Source organism: Sodiomyces alcalophilus, assembly GCF_042370955.1.
Source record: "Sodiomyces alcalophilus JCM 7366 unplaced genomic scaffold ACRALscaffold_6, whole genome shotgun sequence".
Lineage (NCBI taxonomy): Eukaryota > Fungi > Ascomycota > Sordariomycetes > Glomerellales > Plectosphaerellaceae > Sodiomyces > Sodiomyces alcalophilus.
This window is the reverse complement of record NW_027263537.1, coordinates 214,119-235,242: the sequence shown is the minus strand read 5'-3', so window position 1 is coordinate 235,242 and position 21,124 is coordinate 214,119. Positions and strand designations below refer to the sequence as shown.

General features: G+C 51.4%; 8 protein-coding genes across 8 annotated transcripts; 2 read left to right on the top strand and 6 right to left on the bottom strand.

Moving 5' to 3' along the window:
* Positions 1 to 2: 2 nt before the first annotated feature.
* ACRALDRAFT_2059977 (uncharacterized protein) lies at positions 3 to 580 on the bottom strand. The gene has a single exon (XM_071021901.1). The coding sequence runs from the start codon at positions 451 to 453 to the stop codon at positions 241 to 243; it is 213 nt and encodes a 70-aa protein (XP_070872960.1). The 5' UTR covers positions 454 to 580; the 3' UTR covers positions 3 to 240.
* Positions 581 to 2,625: 2,045 nt separating this feature from the next.
* Positions 2,626 to 3,575, bottom strand: ACRALDRAFT_2043059 (uncharacterized protein; the record flags this gene model as incomplete). The annotated part of the gene is made up of 4 exons (XM_071021316.1): positions 2,626 to 2,865; positions 2,976 to 3,104; positions 3,226 to 3,365; positions 3,524 to 3,575. 4 exons carry the CDS (start codon positions 3,573 to 3,575, stop codon positions 2,626 to 2,628), a joined length of 561 nt encoding a protein of 186 aa, XP_070872959.1.
* Positions 3,576 to 6,168: 2,593 nt separating this feature from the next.
* ACRALDRAFT_2043058 (uncharacterized protein) lies at positions 6,169 to 6,933 on the top strand (the record flags this gene model as incomplete). Its single annotated transcript, XM_071021315.1, has 4 exons — positions 6,169 to 6,351; positions 6,432 to 6,463; positions 6,518 to 6,669; positions 6,725 to 6,933. The coding sequence occupies 4 exons, from the start codon at positions 6,169 to 6,171 to the stop codon at positions 6,931 to 6,933; spliced, it is 576 nt and encodes a 191-aa protein (XP_070872958.1).
* A 193-nt stretch (positions 6,934 to 7,126) lies between these two features.
* ACRALDRAFT_2043057 (uncharacterized protein) lies at positions 7,127 to 8,131 on the bottom strand (the record flags this gene model as incomplete). Its single annotated transcript, XM_071021314.1, has 6 exons — positions 7,127 to 7,226; positions 7,284 to 7,317; positions 7,387 to 7,423; positions 7,510 to 7,654; positions 7,780 to 7,853; positions 7,958 to 8,131. 6 exons carry the CDS (start codon positions 8,129 to 8,131, stop codon positions 7,127 to 7,129), a joined length of 564 nt encoding a protein of 187 aa, XP_070872957.1.
* Positions 8,132 to 8,360: 229 nt separating this feature from the next.
* Positions 8,361 to 9,749, bottom strand: ACRALDRAFT_1049472 (uncharacterized protein). Its single transcript, XM_071015600.1, has 3 exons — positions 9,460 to 9,749; positions 9,198 to 9,346; positions 8,361 to 8,964 (listed from the first exon to the last, which is right to left on the bottom strand). The coding sequence occupies exons 1-3, from the start codon at positions 9,640 to 9,642 to the stop codon at positions 8,772 to 8,774; spliced, it is 525 nt and encodes a 174-aa protein (XP_070872956.1). The 5' UTR covers positions 9,643 to 9,749; the 3' UTR covers positions 8,361 to 8,771.
* ACRALDRAFT_2020829 (uncharacterized protein) lies at positions 9,713 to 10,377 on the top strand (the record flags this gene model as incomplete). Its single annotated transcript, XM_071020035.1, has 5 exons — positions 9,713 to 9,725; positions 9,767 to 9,893; positions 10,082 to 10,167; positions 10,208 to 10,319; positions 10,359 to 10,377. 5 exons carry the CDS (start codon positions 9,713 to 9,715, stop codon positions 10,375 to 10,377), a joined length of 357 nt encoding a protein of 118 aa, XP_070872955.1.
* Positions 10,378 to 10,694: 317 nt separating this feature from the next.
* Positions 10,695 to 15,900, bottom strand: ACRALDRAFT_1062893 (uncharacterized protein; the record flags this gene model as incomplete). The annotated part of the gene is made up of 7 exons (XM_071016686.1): positions 10,695 to 10,867; positions 10,928 to 11,142; positions 11,215 to 11,288; positions 11,368 to 15,220; positions 15,284 to 15,383; positions 15,546 to 15,675; positions 15,766 to 15,900. The coding sequence occupies 7 exons, from the start codon at positions 15,898 to 15,900 to the stop codon at positions 10,695 to 10,697; spliced, it is 4,680 nt and encodes a 1,559-aa protein (XP_070872954.1).
* A 1,248-nt stretch (positions 15,901 to 17,148) lies between these two features.
* Positions 17,149 to 19,628, bottom strand: ACRALDRAFT_1049471 (uncharacterized protein). Its single transcript, XM_071015599.1, has 8 exons — positions 19,162 to 19,628; positions 18,759 to 19,066; positions 18,202 to 18,681; positions 18,017 to 18,126; positions 17,886 to 17,928; positions 17,765 to 17,823; positions 17,617 to 17,698; positions 17,149 to 17,535 (listed from the first exon to the last, which is right to left on the bottom strand). The coding sequence occupies exons 1-8, from the start codon at positions 19,464 to 19,466 to the stop codon at positions 17,507 to 17,509; spliced, it is 1,416 nt and encodes a 471-aa protein (XP_070872953.1). The 5' UTR covers positions 19,467 to 19,628; the 3' UTR covers positions 17,149 to 17,506.
* Positions 19,629 to 21,124: the final 1,496 nt, after the last annotated feature.

The window sequence follows — 21,124 nt, the reverse complement described above, 5'->3', positions numbered from 1 at the left end:
GCAACAGGATCGGCGGCTTAGAGCTTACACCAAACAATCAATTGACACCCGCGTTCTGGCTGATCGTATCAATCCATCATGTCGTTTGTTTTAAATTCCATTCCCGCCCACATGGTTATTCGAAGCCAGATTACATATCCTTATCGAATACCCTCTTGATCCAATGTCATAGGCGTCTATCTGACACCATCAGCAGATTCCATTCCGTCGTGACCATCGGTCTCCGAACAGCTTCTCTCTTCATCCTCGCGTTCCGCTGGCCCAAGAAGTAAGTATTCGCGCTCGGGGTCGGCAGCGGCATCGATCCCCCCCTGAGAGGAGCGCCCGCTCCTTCTGATTTGACTCCAAAGCGTACTGCCGTCGAACCAGCGCTGCAATGCTGACAGGCTGCTCTGGTATATAGTCCAGGCCGTAGAGTTCTCTGAAGTGATGATAGTCGTGCACGGAATTCATAACGACCAATCGTTGGAAGGGCCGTAATAGCTAGGGTTCGGCGCGACCACCTTTTCTCTCGAAACCCACCCTGGAAGCAGCGGCTAGCGATCGTTCAACTGGTCATCGTGGATACGGCATGCCGGGACTGTATGTAGTTCAGCAAAAAGAACCGATAACGCGAAAACCCAGTCGATGATGCAAGTAATATGCAGGTCATCATCCACGCTTAGATTGGGTCGCGTATTAGAAATGCCCCCGACACGAGACCTCTGCCAGGTTTTGGGATCATCTCCTTAGCCAGCCCTACAATGCAGTAATCCAATCAGTTCTTGTTGCTCTCAATCTTTCCGCCAACGTTTGCAAAGTCGTTCCATCGATCCGTTACCAAGAGGCAGCAGGGACTGCTCGTCTGTACACTAGTCGAAGACTCTGCCGACGGGTATGAAAGTATTCGCCTTGATACACTTGAATAGTCAATGTGGCAGCCTCACTTCTCAGTACTAGAGTGGCATATTCTTCACTGACGCCGCCGTAGGACTTCCAAGATGGCGGAAGATCCACTCAACTGCATCTTTGAATGTCAGGATCACGACAGTTGATACTGATACAGAGGGCCCTCCCTGAAGGTTGGAGCATGGTTGTTGTCTACACGTGTAGCTGCAAGGCTAAGAGCGGATAGTCTATAGGACGATATATCTACGGGTAGGGTCAACGTAGAAGTGAATGTTACTATTTTTAGAAGTTGAAACAGTCGCCTCTGAGGACTAATGGCAGTCCGCAGGGGCGACTGTTTCAACTCGGCAAATTCCATAAACACTACAACGTACATAGGTATGTAACGAAATCTTAGACAGCGTACTGTACTGCCAATGAGGTGCGTCTAGATCGCTTCCTCGTTCGCACCCCTGCCCAGAAACCTCGCAGCGAGGGTGCCGAAACTCAGCTGCATGTGTACAATTGAGTCTTCACGGCCATCTTCTTCATAATCAGGCGGTACTGACATGTCCTGCGACACCAGCACGGAGGAAGATATGCGGTTCCGTGTACGTTGTACGAGGGGAGAGGCCCAGGTTCCGATCATATGCTGCCGAACGAAAGCAGATATCATCAAGGGACACCGATCCTGCCGTGCGAGCGGGGGAAGGCGAGCTTCGTTTAAAGGAACGGGAGTCAAGCAGAGCCACGCTGGGTAAATACGGCGCCATAAAGCGAGCAACGGTAATTGAGTATTGGTGGATACAATCCAGCAACTCAGTTTCCCAAGACGCCTCCCTTTGAGACCCATACTCCCCTAGCATCTTGTCCACCATCATCACTATCCGTATACATACACCACGGTGCCGACGACGACATATATTGCCAGCCATTCGTGCTAAGTCGAGGCTTGGAATGGATTTGTCTGCGCTCGAGTGTGATCAGATTCCCAATATGAACTCCTCTGTGCCTGGCATCGAGCTAGCCAGCTTACGCGGTGGAGTGCTACGATGAGGTCTGCGAAGCTTTCAGTCTCCAGGCATCATTCATCACACAGGGCCTCGTTGTGCATCAGATACTGTAGGCGAAAGAACAATTGTCGCAATGCTGCTACGTACACTGGTCTCCAGAAATACTACCCGGCCGCTGTCCAACTTGGCAATGCAAGGTGTGAAGAGTACCTAGACCCCGCCCCGGAGATATGTTGGGCATCGTGACAATCCACAGCCGTGTCGTGAACTGTGAGAGCCCAAAAGGAGTCATGTGGGCGGACCTATAATCATCTAGCCGGGCCTGCGGCTGTTCGTCTAGCATCCAACCACTTGCCAAACCATCCATCATATCCATCGTAAAAGCCAAGTATTATACAAACAGCCCACCATATCCCGACGAGGCCAGGATAAAGGGCCGACATCGATATGACCTGCCGAAAACTGCCGCCCACTATTCCACTGGGTCTGATTGAGCTGGTCCTGATAACTCACGCTAGTCGTAATCGTGCGGTGGCAGTAATGTAGGGTGTCGGCTGCTCACGGAACCTGCCAAACACGTTTTGTGCTTTTGTGCCTGGTCGTTCGAGGGGAGAAATAAAGCACCCGCAAAAGCCCACGGGCGGTGGGCTCAGATAGCAAAGCGAAAACCCAAGGCACGAGAGGTAGATCCCCCTCCATTCTCCATTCGGCCTGAACCCATTGTCCGATCTGCTCATGGCTGCCATTACATCAGAGAGCACTTGCCCCCGTCGGAGGCATCGTTCGGGTTCTGCGCCTTTTCGATCTCGGCGATGAGGAGCTCGAAAGCCTTACTGACGTTCTCGTTGTATCGCGCGCTTGCTTCGGTCCAGCCACACTGGAATTTATCTGCCACCTTCTTGCCTTCTTCCGCGCTGACTTGTCGCTGATCGGGACGCAAGTCGCTTTTATTGCCAACAATGACAATGGGCACCGAATCAGTCCCCTAGTAACTCCCCAAGTTAGTAACTGTGCGCGCATTGGTAGATATCCATATTCTATGATTACACATGGTAACCAGATAGTTATTAGGAGTGGCATGCAAGTTAGACCTACCAGGTGATTCAGGATCTTGTCCCGGATAACCTGGACCATCTCGAAAGATGCGAGGGACGAGACAGAGTATACCAGCATGTAGCCATGGATGCCGATAAAATGCTTCGAGTTCAGGATGCTATACTCATCCTAGATGGCGACTATCAGTATCAATCGTCTTGGGAATAGAGACGCTTGCAGGCCTCTGCCTTCTACCCTCTACCCCACGTGCTTTCTCTTGTATGGGGCGCAGGAAAGCAGGATGACGTACTTGTCCAGCGGTATCGATGATTTCCGTCGCAAAATCCTGGCCCTTATACCTGATGGTTTTGCTAAAGGTATTCTCGATCGTTGGATAGTAGCTGTCGACGAAGTGGCCGTCGACAAACTGAACTGCAAGGGAGGACTTGCCTATAGACCACAGGTTAGCAAGTTATGCATATTATGTGAAAACAGAGGCAAGGGGATATGGAGATGGGAGTAGAGCAAGATCTGCGACATGGAAGTGCGTGCGCGACAAGACCTAAACCAAATTCAAGAGTAAATCGCAGGTCGTTCAAAAGACATACCAACCGAGCGGCTGCCAACAATGGCGATTTTCCTGTTCTTTGGGGTCGGCATTTACACCGATTAAGGAAGGACTATTGATGTCGTTGTGCGTCTAATGTCGTGAGTGCTGGCGATCTAGAATAGAGGCTCAATCTGCACAGGAGTATGCGGGTATAATCAAAGAAGAGCAAAGTAATGGAATGGGAGTGAGATGCCCAAGGAAGCCGTACACAAAGGGAGCTCAGGTTTGGTATTCGGAGTGCCGTAAGCGTTTATAGGGAGGTACGCGGTTACTGTACGTAGTAGGTATGTACTTTCAGCAAGTCATACCCCCAATTAACCCCACCTGCCTAATCTAAGTTGAGTGTGGTGCCTTCCTGTAACTCGGAGTAAGCATGACCCTGTGTCGACGTAATGATTTGCGGTCTAACTACACTTATGAGAATTATCTTATCAGCGTATGCCTATAGGCAGTATATGATGATATGGTTATGTATATAAGGGATATATATATTTCGATATCCCTAAATATCTTTTTAAATATGCCTATATACGCAGCCATACATTTTATAGAGTCACGGTATATAGCCGTGTTTAAATACTTTTTACTAGGCGCTATACTATCCCTCCTTCTCTCTTGTTACTTACTGCCTGCGCCTATCTTACAGGAAATTAGGTTCTAGGTTCTTGCACTGAACCTAGGTACCATCCAACCCCTGTTTAATTGTGTCAAGAGGTACTTACGTTACCTGCCTAAATAGAAAGCTAAAAAAAACTTCCAGCAACGTACCTATCCTAACACACCCTCGCCTTATATAATACAATAAAAATACAAGACGCAACTACCCATAACACGCCCCCTACTAGCTAGGTAGCCTTAAGTTTAAAGTATATAACGTACGCTGCGTGGGAGGCAGTTCCTATAGAGATATTGGCGCTGCTGCTTTAACGACTTCAGCTTGTTAAGGAGCTACAAGATGGACTGACGGGATACCGAGTCACCCTGGTTTGGTACATCTAAATCCCTGTATTCTATATAGAAAAGCCCCTGCTCTTGATGTATCTACTTGTATCCTACTCTGCTCATTGTCGTGATACTATTGGTTTCTTTAGGCTCCGCAAGTACCTTTGACACAATTAAACAGGGGTTGGATGGTAGTACCAAACATGTCGACCTTTTAAATCTGAAACCGACCAAGTTGAAAGCATTAGGTAGCCTAAAGTTACAAGGTACTCAGACTCGAAGTTCTGTCAACTGAAGGGCTTTCTCTTATGAATACAACAGTTTATGGTGACGTGTCGCGAGTAGGGATTCTCTGTAATTAGGTACCGTAGCTTCCCACGGACAAAAAAAGGACTTCCTATTCCGGCGACACATCGACCACCAAATATCTTTCTTTGTACTTCGTACACATCTATTCTTACCAACATACCTAGGTACTTAACAAAGGCACTCATTATTTTTGACGACTATTTCGCTTTGTAGTTTGTTTCCCTTCGAGCCTTTCGTTCTTTGTGGCACTGACCGATTCTTACCTGAATTCCGCATGTCGTTAAATACATGAGATTATTTATTATCTGTAAAGAACCGGCGATGACAGAACCAGCAACAAACAACAGAATCATCATCAACACAAGTGCTCAACTTCGTCTGGGGTTCCGGACCTAACCTTAGCAATGGCGGATAATGAAATATGCCCATTTTGCCCCTCTGTACGTGGAGGCGAGCATGAAATATTCTTGGTGAGAGCCAACTATGCACTCTAAGCTCTCAATATCCTGAAGCCCCATGTCTTGGTCGATATGCTGACAAGACTACAGCACATGGAGGAGTTCCACTCAGAAGGCCAATCTCCTCCGCCGCCTGCTCATCCAGGAGTAGATAAGGCTAGCTCTTCGGGGCTGCTTAACGAGCGTCCGGTTGAAGGCTGCGAACAGCGTGTTCCATTTCATAAACTAGACTCTCGTCTTCATCTTCTCAGGGGGTCACCTAGCAGTGAGCAACAAACTGGCGACAGCGGATCCTCAAGCGTACATATGTCTACCGACAACGACAGGACCCGGTCGATCAAACACCACGGCGACCAGCTTATCTCCGCAAGGCCTCCCGATTCCAGGCGCCAGAAGAACACAATCGGCGCCTGGGGGCAATTGCTCGCCATGCCAGGCCCTAGCAGAGATGCCACCCCCCGGAGGGATTGTAGAGTACAGAAACAACTAGGTGTATGTCCCTATTCGCCTCTCCGGTTAATGACCACGACGAACTATTTCTGACAAGCATTCGCTTTTATTCTTTCTAGACCTCAGAACTAGGGAAATACGCCCATGAGCTGCGCATGCCTGGATGGCTCGCGTCACTTCTTCGGTCTGGGAGCGAAATAAAAGGAGAAGGTGAGTGGCTGGCTTCTCTAACGAACTGGATATCATGCCCGAGGCTCAGTGTATGCTCATTTGAACCCAGGGATCATTCCGGTTCTACGCCAGCTCCTTGACCAAAACAAGGGCACGAAATACGCATACCTATGTCATCCGAGCGTGCAGCACATTTCAAAAATGAGACTGGAGGGTACGTTTGTGGCGCCCAGTTTGGGTCCCGCCTTACTGTCGACTCCGAATTGACAGTCGATTCTGCGCAGGTGGTTTCTGCGGCTATCGGAATATCCAGATGCTTGTCTCATACATCAATGGCGCCAGAGCCGAGGGTCGAAAGCATTTTCGAAGAAAACTGCCCACCATTTTCAAGATCCAGGACTTGATCGAAGAGGCATGGGACCGTGGCATCAACGCTCAATCCCGCTCTGAGACGGGTGGCATCAGGGGAACGCGCAAATACATCGGGACATCTGAAGTATATATCTCCCCTTTCTACCTCAAACCGGAAACGGGTGTGGAAAACAAATGACTGATCAAAACACCGTCCCGCCATAGGCCCAGGCCTTCTTCCGCGTACTCGAAATCCCGTAAGTCGGCCCCTTGAACCCCATCCTGGCTCTCCCTACTGACAGCTCTTCAAGGTGCACCGCCCAGGCATTCGCCGACCCAGACCCCGTCAAGGTGCATAGGAAGTTGATCGAGTCGGTGGAAAGCTACTTCGCTGGCGGCTCATCAGGGGATGCCTCCAAAGTGAGATGCACGACTCTTCCTCCCATCTACTTCCAACATGCCGGCAAGCTCCCCCCTTACCCGCCCATCGTATCACTGAGACTGACGCAGGTTAACAGGTCACTCGTTGACAATTGTTGGTTTTGAGAAACAAAAACATGGCCCATCCAATCTTCTTGTATTTGATCCTTCGCGGCGCGATTCGCCCTCTGTCTCGCGATTGGCAGGCTACGAGTTCCGGCATAAGTCTCCTGATGAGCCCCTTAAGGCGTACCGACGGGGTCCCAGGTACCTCTGGCGTTATCAAGAGTTCGAGATGTTGATGTGAGTGAAAAGCCTTCAAGACACCACCTTTTTATGGATGCAGCCAACACCACGATACAGGCTAGGTCACGGTACCAAATAAATAAAGGGTACCGGGGAGGCCCTGGAGACGCGAGCAATGTCCTGCGCCCGTTGTCCTTCTATGTTGGAAAAGCCCTGGCTGGCATTGAAAGTCGGGGGCAAACTTCCCCCCTCGCTCAATTAGCCTTCTGCTGCGCAAACCAGTCCTGCAGCTTCTTGAGAGCCTTGGCACGATGTGAGATTTGGTTCTTCTTGTCCTTGTCCATCTCAGCATACCTAGAATCTGGTCAATGACGATCATAATGTCGTGTGGGAAGTGGGAAGCCAACGCACGTCTGTCCCTCGTATTCAAAGATGGGGTCCCATCCTGAACAAAGCGATTAGCCACATTCATGGTCATTCCCTTTTGCGGAACCCGGAAATCAGGATGACGAACCGAAATCATTTGGTCCACGGGGTGGTACAATCTTGCCCTACAGAAGATGATGGTCAACCCGAATTTTATGCTGCGGAATAGAGGAAGAGGTAGGCAACGCCGGGAGGGGATGGCTCTACATACCCTCGTGCGACCTTGGAACAGAATAGGTTCGTGGCCCGGGCCAGGGGAATACCCGAATGTACAGACAGCATCGGCGGACTTATCCTCATAAGCTGCCAGGAGGTTGTTCAGGCCCTGGTGGCCAATGGATTGCATGAACCACTTTCTTTTCCATTACGTGCAACCAAGCCCTGCGTTAGCTAGGCTAGTCTCACAAGTTTGGCGCCCAAACGCTGGCGGATGCGCTCCTGAATAGGAAGCATCATGGTGTACCACGGAGTTCGGACGCACACGTAAGGACCCGGGAGGTCATTGAGAGCCTTGAAGCAGAGACATGTGTCTTCTACAAGGACGGGACCATTGATCTGGGGGGTACTTGTTCAGTCATCAGGACAATGGGTGTGGCTCAGAAGCGAGATTGATAAAAGGAGGCGGTCGAATATGAATATGGACTAGGGGGAATGCGAACCGTCTCTGCTGCTTTGCGGCATTTGGCCTTGGTCACTTCTTCGACAGTTCCTTGGAGCTCCTCGATATCGATGGATTCGTTCAGAACGGTGATGGCAGGTTCGAGGATTGCCTTGACCTCGCGCAATTTTCCGGCGTTACCCGTGATGAAGTTGACTACGGGAGTGGTCGCCATGGTGTTGTCGTCTTTGTGGCCAAGGAATTCAAGTAGAAGAGGACTCGAACGTCGGCGGAGGTCCGATGATACAGAAGTTATAACAGCAAGTCTTCCTATATGTTTTGTCGCGTAGCTAAGCTAGATAGTGTAAGTACAGTACACAAGTACACCATGAGCATGAAATCAAGGGCACAGAATTGACTCATTCGGCATGGTGCGTCGTTGGTGAAATTTTGGTTAAGTGAATATGCGGGTCCCACTTCTTCCACTTTGCCAGTCAGAGGTTGAGGATGTTCTTTTCTCTCTTCCTATCTCCTCATGGTTCATTTCTCGGAAGATGGGTAGGGAACCAGCCTCGTAGCCCCCCGCACGACCTGATCCTTCTGGGACTGTAAAGCGGACGACAGATCATTCCCGACGGCGTTGAACAACAGTGCATAACGGAAAAGAAGACACTTTTAGACTCCATCCATCCTGTAGGCCATGCTCCCTTGGCTTGCCTTGTTCTCCATCCTTCTCCCGTAGGATTTTATCCCAGTTTTCCCAGTTATCATGAAAGGTATCCTTCGCATCCATACTTCGTAAGCCGGTAAAAAGTCATCGTGGAAAAGAACGGCGCAGCGCCAGGCCTCAACCACCTCACTCCGCGAGACCACTACTAGTTTGTCCGGTCCTTCTTCCACTGTTCCAGCCAGCCTTCTATCCTCGCGACGTTGGCTTCCATTTCGTCCGCCGTATTACTCGTCAGCTCCACAATGATCTCCTCCGCGTACGCTTCCCTGGCCTCCGAGAGCAGGACCTCCATGATCTCCGAGTCTAGGTTCTCCTGCAGCTTTTTCTCGGAATATTTTCTGGAGTAGCAGTTAGTTGATTTGAAAATAACAATCAGACTGATTACGAGCCAGATAGGAGGTAAAAAATAAGGCCCCGGGGTGGGAAATGTCATTGGGAGTGAGTTGAGGGGTAGGAGGGGGGAAGATATGTGATTGTCATGACAGCTCATGAATAGGAGGCAGCAGGCGAACTCCCGGTCGGCCCCCAATAACGGCATGAACCGCCACACGATGAAGGTGAAACAACATACCTCTCAGTGAGTCGGTCATACAGCGTGGTCGAGTCCACCCGTAGCACGATGACGAGGTCGATCCAACTCTCAGGAAACAGGTCGCACGCATGCCAGTCAATCAAATACCCGCCTGCAGAGATATTATCATCCTCCAAGGCATCGAGAAGCTAAAAAAAAGACAAAAATCATTTCAGTAAGTACATCTGCCTGTTTCTCAACATACAAAGGGGGCTGCGGATTCTCTTTCACAGGAAGGGTGATGCTGGTGGCAGAAACCAACCTTGTCCTCATCCACGATCCAACTCGAAAACTCCTCGTCCCAGCCGTCATGACACTCCCTGTCCCTGGCAAATTGGTTGATGGCTAGATGCTTTAGCCCCGTACGCCTGGCAAGTTCCTCGCAGTGCGTCGTCTTGCCCACCCCCGGGGTGCCCGTGATGATAATATTCGGTGATGTCCTCATCGTTCTGTTTGCCTGCTTTTTTGGTGCGTAATTATTTCCAACTCTAGTATATTGAGCGCTTAATATAAAAATGTCGACTTTGCGTTAGGAAGAGATCGCAAGTGAAACGGACCACCCTTCACAGGCTTTCGGCTCACTGGAATTTTGATATTAATTTTCAGAGTATGGGGCGAAACTGAGAATACTACTCGTTTATTGCATATTCACATACCGGTGATCAGATCACGAATATGGGTACGGAAAACGCATATGTGTGTATTGATGCGGATGAAAAGGTACTTTAAGAGAATGCCTTTTTAGGTACCTATCTATAGAAAATATCAGGGTAAGTACATGAAAATGAAGTATCCCAGGTTATATTGATGGGGAATAATAAAACCTCGATAGTAGACTCTTTCGTCTAACAGCGTCTACCCTCTCACTTTCACCCACGGATGAGGATCATCTTTTGGACGGAACAAGTGAAGGAAATTCACATCAACATTCCCGGCAGTCTACACAAATGTCTCACTAGGAAGGAGACCTGTCATGCCATCGTATCTTCGTTCTTGCACATCGCAAACAGTGAAACGCGAATCTGGCTGCTTCGTCTCACTTTCCTCTCCCTTTATCCCCGTCTACAACGTACATACATCATACAATTCCAAGCCAGCGGCAGTCTCACGCCGCGACATGAGGTTCACTACATGTACATGTCTTGTCCGCCGCCGGGCAAGGCTCCATTATGTTCCTTAGGCGCCAGCCTTCAAAGGAGTCGGTAATAATATCCCAACGACACAAGACGTCTCTAAATCTTACTCTCCTCTTTCGCTCTCTTCTTTCCCGTACATTATTACCATGGTAAAGCGGATGTCGTAAATATCCAAATGGTGGGAAAAACATCCTGACCCGACACAGCGTGAGAGACTTCGTTGCCGGCGCTCACTTGTTACAGACCGGCAGAATGGCCGGGGAAGCAGCGGGCTCAAGTGGGTATTTGGTCTGATAACACGACCGTAGGGGATCGTCATAGTCTACGGGACTGGCTTCGTCCGAAAGGGGCGCCGGTCGTCTTAAACCGAAAGTCGCTTCGCAGCAACCCCAACCTCGGTATCAGCCTCGTCCTCTTTCAGACCTTCGTTGTCCTCAAATTCTTCGTCTACCTCGTAGTCGATCTTCTCTTGTTGCGCAATGGCCTGGGCTGACACGATCTCCGCGAGTCGCTTGAGCCTAGGGGTTTGTAGCCCTGTAACCAATAGTCAGTAATCCGATCCCAACAATAGAACAACGCGCTGGGAACTCGTACAAGAAGGGGTGTAAGTCTCTAGCGCCGTGATAGACCTAGGCTCGGCGATTTCGTACGGGCCGCTGTCGTCCATGTCCACAGCCGGAAGAAGAAGTACGTCGCCCTTCTCGGATACTCGCGAGGCCACCGCCTTCATGATCTCGCCATTAATCGGCTGCTCGTAATCGGCGACAAGATACTGGTTGAGGAGCTTTTGGATTTGGTTGGGAGAGAGCCTGATGGTGGAGGAGCCCTCCGTGTTAGCCAGACATTATCCTTCACTCCAATCACAACAGAGAACGACTTACATCCAGCAGATGTCCTGAATGATCTCTATATCATTCAGAGTCGCCTTCTTTAGCTGGAGAAGCTTGGTTGCTTGCTACGGTGCGAGTCAGCAAAGAATTAAAAACCTCATGCCTCCGCCTCGAGGATAATGGGCCCGGTGTTGGAACGCTTACCATGAGATGTTCCAGTTGAAGTGTGCCTTCAGGCATATCGTGACTCTTGCACCACTCCTCTATCCGCGTGATGTTGTAGTTGATCTGCAGTCCCCGTTTCCACGACAGGAAGTTGCGCCTCATCAGCAAGTCGTTGAACGCCGTGACACCGACAAGCCGGAGCAGCTCCGTGACGGTCTGCGTGATGATGGAATCTTCCAAATAGTACGCCTTCATGGCTCTGAACACATTATTCAAAAGGCTAAGCAGATTGTCCATGCTGTAGGCCGGCGTCGAGTTGGACTGTAACAACTTGCCCAAGAATCGGCTGCTCTCGTTGGTGACGAAGCCAGGCAACGATTGCGATTCAATGATGGCGGGGATGATCATCTTGTGCAGCTTCTTCTTCAGAACCTTCATCCAAGTATGGTAGATGTTAAACTCCAGACTCTCGAGGTCGTGCTTAACGATCTCCAAAAGGCGGTCGTACTCGTAATTGTCCGACTTTTGGGCCTCGTACCAGTCCTCGGCCAGGAAAACAAACGAGAGCATCTCATGCACGTTGGAGAGCCAGAAGGCTCCAGGGTTGATCGCCTCGTCCCCATCGTGCTGCATCACCTCTTGCTGAATGGACTGCATAACGTTTGCGAGGAACCGCTCCGACTCCTTTACGAATCCGTTGTTCCACATCTCGGACGTAACCAAGTTGATGAGGTACGAGGGGAAAAGAACCTCCTTATCGGATGGAGGCGGGTTGGTGTTGGGCGATGGGATTCTAAGGTTGCGAATAAGGCCCATGGTAACCTCTTCGTTGAGACCATCCTCATCGGCCAGGAGGCCCTCAAGCTCCACCTCGATGCTATCGGCGCCGGGGACAAACGCAGGGCCGCCGACGTTCGGCCTATGCATGGCGCTTGCGACGGCCATGGACACGGGCCGCGGGTTGTAGGCGGCGCTGAAACGGTCAACCTCGCGGGTCTCGGCGCCAGCGCTCCGTCGCTTCGGCTTCTTGGAGTTGGAGGAGACAAGGTTGATTAGGCCGCTCGCCGGTGGCGCCGCAGCAGGGGCGCCGTTGGTGGCGACGTCCCCGTTGACAGGAGCCATGCGCCTGGCCAACTCCAACTGATCCTGGAGTTCGGCCAGCTGCTGCCGCAGTGACATCTTCTCCTCCTCGATCTGGATGCTTTGTTCCCGCACGTTCTCCAATTCCGAGTTGGTGCTGCGGAGCGACTCCCTCAGCGCCCTCTCTTCCTCTTGCATTCTCTTGATGTTGGCCGTCGACTCTTCGAAGCTCTGCTGGAGCTTCTTCATCTCGTCTTCCATGGCTTGGAGTCTGGCCACCGCGATACCGGCCTGGTTGGCCTCGGTCTGCAGTTCCTTGGTGCGTGTCTCCAGCGCATTGTGACGGTTCTTCCAGGCCTTGATCTGACTTTCGTAGTTCTCCACTTGAGATACCAGAGTCTTGTTTTGCGCCTTCATCGAGCCGAGGGACTGTGTCAACTCCACCACCTTATTCTCCAGCTTGTACGAGATCTGCTTGAGGTCGCGCGCCTCTTCGCGCCTCTTCTTGTACTCGCGACGGGCTGTCCTGCCGCGCCAGAGGTTCTGCACGATGATGACGTTGTTGCGGTATTGCCTCCAGGCCCTGAGCTGGCGCCTAGAGCGCCAGACTCTCTGGATCAAGATTGCCGCGTTGCCCACGCGCGTCTCCATGATCTGCTTCCTCCGCAGGTAACCCTTGGCAGCCGCCTGCGCGAGAATGACATCCTGTCTGATTTGCAGGAACCGCTTCCTCTGCTTCTGGCCGCGCCAGACACGTTGGATCGTGGTGGCAGCCTTAACGGTGCGAAGCTCCTGAGCAACCTTGCGAGCAAGGTAGGCCCGAGTGGCCGATTGGAAGATGATGGTTGCATGGCGAGCCTCCAGGTAGCGACGGCGGTAATACTTGGCGCGGAGGTTCTTCTGGATCATGATGGCGCAGTCGTTCAGGCGGTTGGTGCGTAGGTTTTCCAGGAAGGCGAGCATGCCTGCACGGAAAAAGATCTTTGTCAGGCCGAGTTGGTACTTGTCGAGGCCCTCGGCGGAGCTTGTGCCCAGCGCCTTTGTGAGGATCGCGTTGGCCATCTCCCGGATCTCCGAGGTCCACTGGTCGGAAGGAACAAGCATGTAGTAACGAAGTGCGAACTCCTCGTACGTCCAACGGGTCGGGTAACCCGCACAACTGATCCGAACGGTCTCTAGGACACCGCAGGCACGGAGCTGGCTAAGAACCATAGGGCCCTCAAATTTCCACGGCTCCTTCGCCTCGTTGGGCTTGATACATCGGATGTAGTGGACATCTGTGTTGTTGATCGTGTGCATCAGCTCGATGAGAGAGGAGCGGAAAATCCCACCAAGCGTCGGCTTTCGATTCACCGCGACGCCAATCTTCCTTCCCGCGGCGGGTTTCACGGCGTTCGATGAAGCCGACGCCACGTCCTTCTCCCGCACCGCTAAAGCGGCGTCAAGCACCTGCCGCAAGAATGGGTTGGTTGTAGCCCGCATAACGGCCATGTGCTCATCGGGGACGGTGTCTCGGTTCTTCTCAATGAAACCCTCGGACTCGTAGGTGACGTCCACTGCATAGTGGCAGACAGTGAAGGACGACTTGCCAAACCTTGGCTTCTTGAAGAATCGATTCTTGTCGCCAGCATAGTGCTGGTGGAGCTTCGTCACGAATGTCTCATCCGAGCCCATGGGGAGGCGAGATTCTTCGTCAAGGAGGCCTAGGATGCCCATCTTGCCTTCAATGAGGTCGATACACGGTTGGTTATCCGAGAAGTCGATGAAAGTCCAGTCGATCTCCTCCCTGAGGTATTCCTCTTGTTCGAGCTTGAAGACATGTTGGTTGAATTCTTGCTGCAGCTTCTCGTTGGCATAGTTGATGCAGAACTGTTCGAAAGAGTTCTTGGCAAAGTGTTCGAAGCCGTAGATATCAAGCACGCCGATGAAAGACTGAACGCGGTTGAGTACTTCCTCCGCAGCCAAGCTTCTGTTGATGATCTCCACGAGCCAGTCGAACAGGCTCGAGTAGATGTATTTTGCGACAGAGTCGCGGACCACGATGGCTTGGGCCTGAGTCAGGTTCGAAGTAATCTTTTCGCCCCTCGTAACAAGCTGCTTCTTGACGATCCACCTTGCAAACTGTTCCGCGTCCACGCCCAAAATACGGCAAGCCATCTCCAGCGACGGTTCCGTTGGTGCAAGGATGCTGTCATTGCGTGATGCGCCGATCTTGACATTACCGAGGTGGAGGAGACCGGCCAGAAGTTTGAAGATGTCGGCCTGCTGAGCATCCGTAACGCCGATCGTCTTGAGTGAGCTCTTGGTGGCCTCGAACTCGGCCTTGTCGTCGATCCCGTCAATGGTGGGACAGTTGCCCTGGTTGAGATAATCGAACTGCTCGATCGGGAGGATATTAAGCTCTTCACGTTCCTTGTCGGAAGCGCCAGCGACGAGCTGATAAAAAATGTGGTAGTTGCGCTCCTTCAGTGGCTGGAAGACCAGTCTTGACCGCTCCAGTAGATATGTCCGGATTCTAGCACCAATAATACTAGTCTTGTCATCGAACATGATCTCAATGTACTTGCCGAAGCGAGAAGAGTTGTCGTTTCGTGTCGTCTTGGCGTTACCAAAAGCCTCCATAATAGGGTTGGTGGCCAGGATCTGTTCCTCTGTCTCGCTCATAGCATCGCTCTTGGATCGAGCTCCGGGATTGTTGGGGGCCTCTCGCGTGGCGAAATATCGCATGATATATTTGGCGCTGACAGTCTTGCCGGCACCAGACTCGCCGGATACCACAACGGTCTGGTTCTTACCGCTCCGGATCATGTCCCTGCCACCTTGTTAGCAATGTCTCGCAGACTGGTCCCAGGGAGTGGATGGGACTAAACACTACATGAAAGCTTCTTCGGCAATGGCGAACAGATGGGGAGCTTGTGTCGCCCTCTGCTTGCCGGCGTAGACTTGCACCATGCCCGGAACATAGAGGGAGTCTACTTTTGCGAAAGGGTTCGTTGCAATTAGGACAATGCCACTGTATGTATATATTTCTTTCTGGGCATATCGGAGGCGGATCGCTTGCAGGACTGAACATTGGGGTCAGCGTATATTGATCATGGCACTTGGTTCAGATGCCATCGAAGGTCGGGTAGATGTACCAGCAGGCTCGTTGAGGTGGGAAAGGTTGGTCAGATCATCGCTCGCTTCAAGCATTGTCGGATTCATTAACGGCGGGAGGGAGGAGTCTCCATTCTGAACGGCCTCGACGGAGGCCTCGATCGTTTTGGTCTGCGAGAAGAAGAAGGCATGATTAGCGTCGTCGTTTTCGGTTATATCAGAGGGACAAGATTGGAGAGGAGGAATGGATGCTTGACATACCTCTTCATTTTCGAGTTGGAAAACGAGCGTAACCGTGGAGCCATCGACAGTTTTGCTGATGACCTGCGAGGCAACCCAGCCCTCGGTGGCATCGGGCTGCCACGCCCTGGTGCCAACATCGTAGTTCTGAGCCATTGGAGGGGAGCTGTGAGAAGGTGGGTGCGAAGGGAGCGAGTGGCTAGACTGCGTAAGGACGGGGAGGGAATAGGCGGACAGGCGACACGACACGTTGGACGAGCAAAGGCTAGGAAGGAGAGCTCGTCATACGAGACATGCCTAGGCAAGCCCTGAAGATTGAGAGAAAGGATGAATGATCGAACGCCGACTAACGAACGAAAAATCCAGCTCTCAAAGGGCTGAATGGCCACCCGGAAGGAGCAACAGAGATGGCAGTCGTTGCTAGCACCGGTCCTGCTGGTTGGAAGACATGCAGTAAACCTGGAAATAATGGTGTACGGTGTCTAGATGTCCCAATATGTAAACAACAAGTTGAAACGACAGTAATTAGGTTGGCAACTTTTTGAATCCGCTGTCGGATGAAAGACAGGGGGAACAGGGGGGAGTTCCCCCAAGCCACCTGTACGCACCCCGTAGCGAAGGTATCAAGGTACATACTTAGTACAGAAGGCTCCGCCCGGGGTCCTCGTGCCTGCCCCTGTACAAGGGAAGGGGCCAAGGAACCGGGAGTGCGGTACAGTATATTTGACACTATGTACGATGACCACCGTCCGCTATTTCGCAGGAAGCTTCTGTGCTATACCGCCATCTGGTGGTTGGCACATCCATTAGTAAGCAATACAGAGAAGATAGCGGCCCTAGCACGGTATGAAGAAATAGAGAGACACTGTCCCAGTACATACACACCTGACACATGTATATGGCGCTAGGTCTTTCCGTAGTGCATTTTGAAAGGCTCCTACCGCCTTTTCGGTCGCCCCATCCCTCCAACCCCCCTTTTTCGCCGGTGTCCCTGCATAGGTAGTGGCAAGATTCATCCTTATCCGCCTTTTCTTATAAGCATCCCTACCGCAACGGCTTGTTTCGTCGCCCACATACGAATATGGTTGGGAATCGACACCGTAACTCTCACCGAGAAATTCTCCTTATTGTCATCTTTCGAGTTAAGTTACTCCTTTGACTGGGTACTAGCCACCTACCCCGTAGGCATCTTGTAAACCGTCCTTTCGCAAGCGCGTTTCGCTCGTAGGTCGCGATTCCGAGTCATTACCCTGTGCTTAGCTACTCAGCTCTACAAATGTACCCTATCAATCACTTGGCCACTTGCATACCTGACATATCTTACCCAGACATATGGTAATCACTTGTCCCAATGTCAAAAGGATTGGGCATGGGAGTCCAGGACCGATCAGAACGACTGACTCGGGATGCTTGGTGCCACCCACGGCAGCATGTCTCAATCAAGACGACTCTTTACGACAAAACGATGGTAGCAAAAAGAATGCTCAACATGTAGTCCCGTTCTGTATCCTCGGGTCTTTTCGATTCCCGCTTGGCTATCCGATATATATATGTTTGCAAGACACCCTGTCAGAGGCGTAAGATGGCGACCGGAAAGATCGCCCCATTCACACCCACATGTTGAAATGTTCCCAGTCTGTAGCCGAGAAGTTGAGTCCTGTATACCAATCTACACCCATGTATCCCACATCGCATGCCGCCTTGAATCATTGTATCGTCTGTCAACCGTAAACGCCTTCATTGTCGCAAGAGACAGAAGCGCTTAATACAACACTCGGGTTGCGATACGCGCTGGTAATGATACATCAGTCTTTGGATTTCCCCTCAACTTGAAGGACAAGAGGGGGAGGGGGCATTATGGAGGGAACTTACAGCTCAGAGCATCCAGCGCGTCTGAAATCTCCTTGATGTCGTCCGTCTTGACATTGCTGACGTCCGCCATCAGATACGCAATCTGCGAATCCTCGTTAGCACTCGCCATATAAAGCGGCGTACTGGGAATAAGTGTAGAAAAACATACGTCTCCCCTGCTATCCGTGGACTGCTTGTCTACGTTGTGGTCGCCCAAGATTGCGTTCACTGTTGGGAAATGTAAGCATCGCCTTGTCATCTGACGGCCAAGGGTGGAAATGGAACCTCACCTTTCCTTAGTACACCAGGTTGGTTCCGGTGGATGTAGATGAACTGTCGATATACGTCAGTCGCAGCCTTGATAATGAAACTGAAACAGATTCTGCTTCCCATGGCTTTATCGAGGAGGGGGGTCACGTACCCGAGCATGATTTTGCTCATCACGAGTCATCGAGCGAAGGTTCACCTCAGGCATGTTCACACTGCCAATGGTGCTTCCCTCGTTGATATATCTGACGAGAGCCACGCCGACTGGTACAAAACGGTAAGCATCACTCCACTTTCAAGACGGATTCGTCAGGACGCCCCTAAGACGGGAAACCTTACCTTCCACGCCAATGGCCCTCTGGGCCTCCTCCGTACTGCCGCCAATATGCGGGGTGAGAATGATATTCTTCAGACCGCGAATGTCGTCGCCAAAGCTGTTCAAGGTGCCGTTGAAATACTCGCCATTGGCGGCCGGCTCGTTTGGATACACATCGAGTGCCGCGCCAGCGAGCTTGCCGACACGCATGGCATCGACCAAGGCGGGGATATCGACGACGCACCCGCGGCTAGCATTGATCAGGTAGGATCCCATCTTCATCTTGTCCAGTTGAGGCTTGGAAATCATGTTCTTTGTCTCCGGCAGCTCGGGCACATGTAGCGTGACAAAGTCGGCGTCCTGGAGAAGGGCATCCAGCGTTGGCACCTGCGTGGCAGTGCCCAGAGCCATCAGATTCATGACGTCGTAGTAGATGACTCTCATTCCCATGGCCTCAGCTAGAACGGAAAGCTGAGAGCCGATGTGACCGTAACCCACGATACCTAGCACACGGGACCGTTCGGTTAAAACACTAAAAGCAGCTTCTTAAAAGGGGCAAGGGGGAACAATGGCAACATACCAAGCGTCTTGCCTCGGATTTCCCAGCATCCAGCGCTGACCTTGTTCCAGAAACCCTGGTGCATTTCATTGGAGCGGTCGCCTAGCTGACGGGCCAGGACAATGATCTCGCCGATGACAAGCTCGGCGACACTTCGAGAATTGGCGAATGGGGAGTTGAAGACGGCGATGCCCTGCTTGGCGGCGTATTCCAGATCCACCTGGTTTGTGCCGATACAGAAGCAGCCGATGACCAACAGGTTCTTGGCTTCGCTGAGGACCTTCTCCGTCAACTTGGTCTTGGAACGGACGCCGATGACATGGACATCTCTGTATCAAGGGTCAGCATACGGGAAGCAAGGAAACTCGTCCCACACTCCGTAAAGACCGCCGGAAGAAATCGACATTTGAAAGGGGAGCCTCACCGGATCTTCTCAATGAGCTGGTCTTCGGGCAGGGAGGTCCTGAGTGCCTCTACCTGGTAGCCCTGTTCCCTCAGGAGGTCCTGGCCGGTCTGGTTGACATTCTCGAGGAGGAGGATCTTAATGTCGTGGGTGTCAAATGGTTTCAAAGGTTTAGGCGGGCCGCTCAGGCGTGTTAGTGGCTGAACGCCAAAGCTGGAAGCAGTCGGCGAGTGGAACGCTGCGGAGGGTGAAGCTGACAGCCCCTGAGTGTAAGACACTCGTCTGGAGGCGGTAGCCGCGCTGTCGATGTCGAGTGCCAAAGTCATCGTCAAAGACCTTGAGGGGGGCGCTGATTCTAGACTGATATTTTTCTGTCAGGTTTGCGGTCTATATCCTAGGCAAGGCACGCGGAAGAGAAAGTAAAGGGGGACAGGAAGATGAGAAAGATCTGTGTGTGTGTGTGTGTGCGTGAGTTGAGAGCGAAAACCGGAGGGGGTTCGGTCCAATGACCCCGACTTTAAGGAAACAGAGCCAGTGATGAACGAATACAGATCGCCCAGCATGCCAAATCCGGATATTACGGCCACCGTCAAGTCACCGAAAGCCAGAAGAAAGCGGGGTGTTTTGTGTCCTGATTCCTGGAACTGTGGCTTCATAAGAGCATCGACATACCTAGAGGTTCTTCTTGGATGAGCCTTGCGAGAATTATGAGCAAACTGGTTATGGGGTTGAGCACTTTCACACAACTGAATCAATCATCACACGAGGTTGGACAAATAAGTTTACTTGGCCTGCGGCTGCTATAGAGTATTTATGTAATACTAACAATCTTCTACCAACCTTAATAAACTGACTCACCTTTCCCAGTTTTTTTTTTTTGGGCGTACCCAGAGGCGCCGAAAACTTTTTGCTCTCTTGGTCTACACTAGAAGTGTACATATTGCTGTTGGATGGCTAAAATCACGCGAAGACGGAAACTGTGGGTCAGATTTCGTGATCCAGCCCACTTGTCGGAGCCTCCACGTCGAAGGCGATTCTACGGTACATGGGCAAGGTACATATCAGTCATTGACGCTGAGCAGCCGACCTTTGACGGAGCTGCCTACTTGGGCTGATGAACATACAACGTACAACGTATTCCCCACCAACCGGACCAACATCTTTCCATCTTCAATCCCCGCCTGTAAGCGCTTCAGTCGAGAGGTGAAGTATGATTAGGTAAACCGATTATGCCTTTCCTACACCACTGCCCTCCTCCCGCGAGGAATCAGTCAAATGGAAGTATCAAGCACGTGGGCACCAAGTATTCAATAATGAGCCCACACTCGCATCTTGGGTTCATAGACTGTTGAAAGCATGCATTGGGACCGACAAGAGCCCGGATAAAAACATCATCAGTGAATCGCCTTATTTATGTCCCTTGTCTGGCTCTGTACACACACATGGACTGATGTGCTCTACTGGGGGACTTCACACATGAATATGTTTTGCGTGATCGTCTATTATATGAGCATCCTCCCGACACCACTGAATACCAAGATAGCTGTCTTGCAATCTCGCGAAAAAGAAAACGACAAACTGGCGCAAGTGTGTACGTAGGCAGTAACAACAAATCAACCTCGACGACCACGCACATACCCTAACTGCTCCGCATCCTGGACCTGGATGACAATTACTATCTATTACGAAGAACTCGCGCCAAACCCTGGTGACTATACGGGTCCCATCCAGTCCATCCAGATATTTTTTTTTGTTTCCTCCTCAGAACTTTCGTAATCCCTTTTCGTGCGCGCGTGTCTGTATGTCCGGCCGATGCCGCTAAGATCGTTAACGACAGCTGAGAAGCACAACTTGTCTCCTATCCCGAGTTGTCTCAAGGCGATGATTTGCAGTCAACGGCTTCGTAATCCGGCCGCTTAGCTCTGCTTGCACTCGGCTGCCTCCTGCTTCGGCCTGCCGGTCTCGTCCTATTGTCGCCAAAGTG

Bases quoted from the DNA above. Each gene is read 5' to 3' on its own strand.
- ACRALDRAFT_1049472 (XM_071015600.1), bottom strand. From the start codon at position 9,642: ATGAGGACATCACCGAATATTATCATCACGGGCACCCCGGGGGTGGGC. The intron at 9,347-9,459 runs GTTGGTTTCTGC...TCTTTTTTTTAG, and splicing joins GGATCGTGGATGAGGACAAG to CTTCTCGATGCCTTGGAGGA. The intron at 8,965-9,197 runs GTATGTTGTTTC...CTGCTACTCCAG, and splicing joins TATGACCGACTCACTGAGAG to AAAATATTCCGAGAAAAAGC.
- ACRALDRAFT_2059977 (XM_071021901.1), bottom strand. From the start codon at position 453: ATGAATTCCGTGCACGACTATCATCACTTCAGAGAACTCTACGGCCTG.
- ACRALDRAFT_1049471 (XM_071015599.1), bottom strand. From the start codon at position 19,466: ATGACTTTGGCACTCGACATCGACAGCGCGGCTACCGCCTCCAGACGA. The intron at 18,682-18,758 runs GTATGTTGCCAT...CCCGTGTGCTAG, and splicing joins AATCCGAGGCAAGACGCTTG to GTATCGTGGGTTACGGTCAC. The intron at 18,127-18,201 runs GTAAGGTTTCCC...GTTTTGTACCAG, and splicing joins GAGGGCCATTGGCGTGGAAG to TCGGCGTGGCTCTCGTCAGA.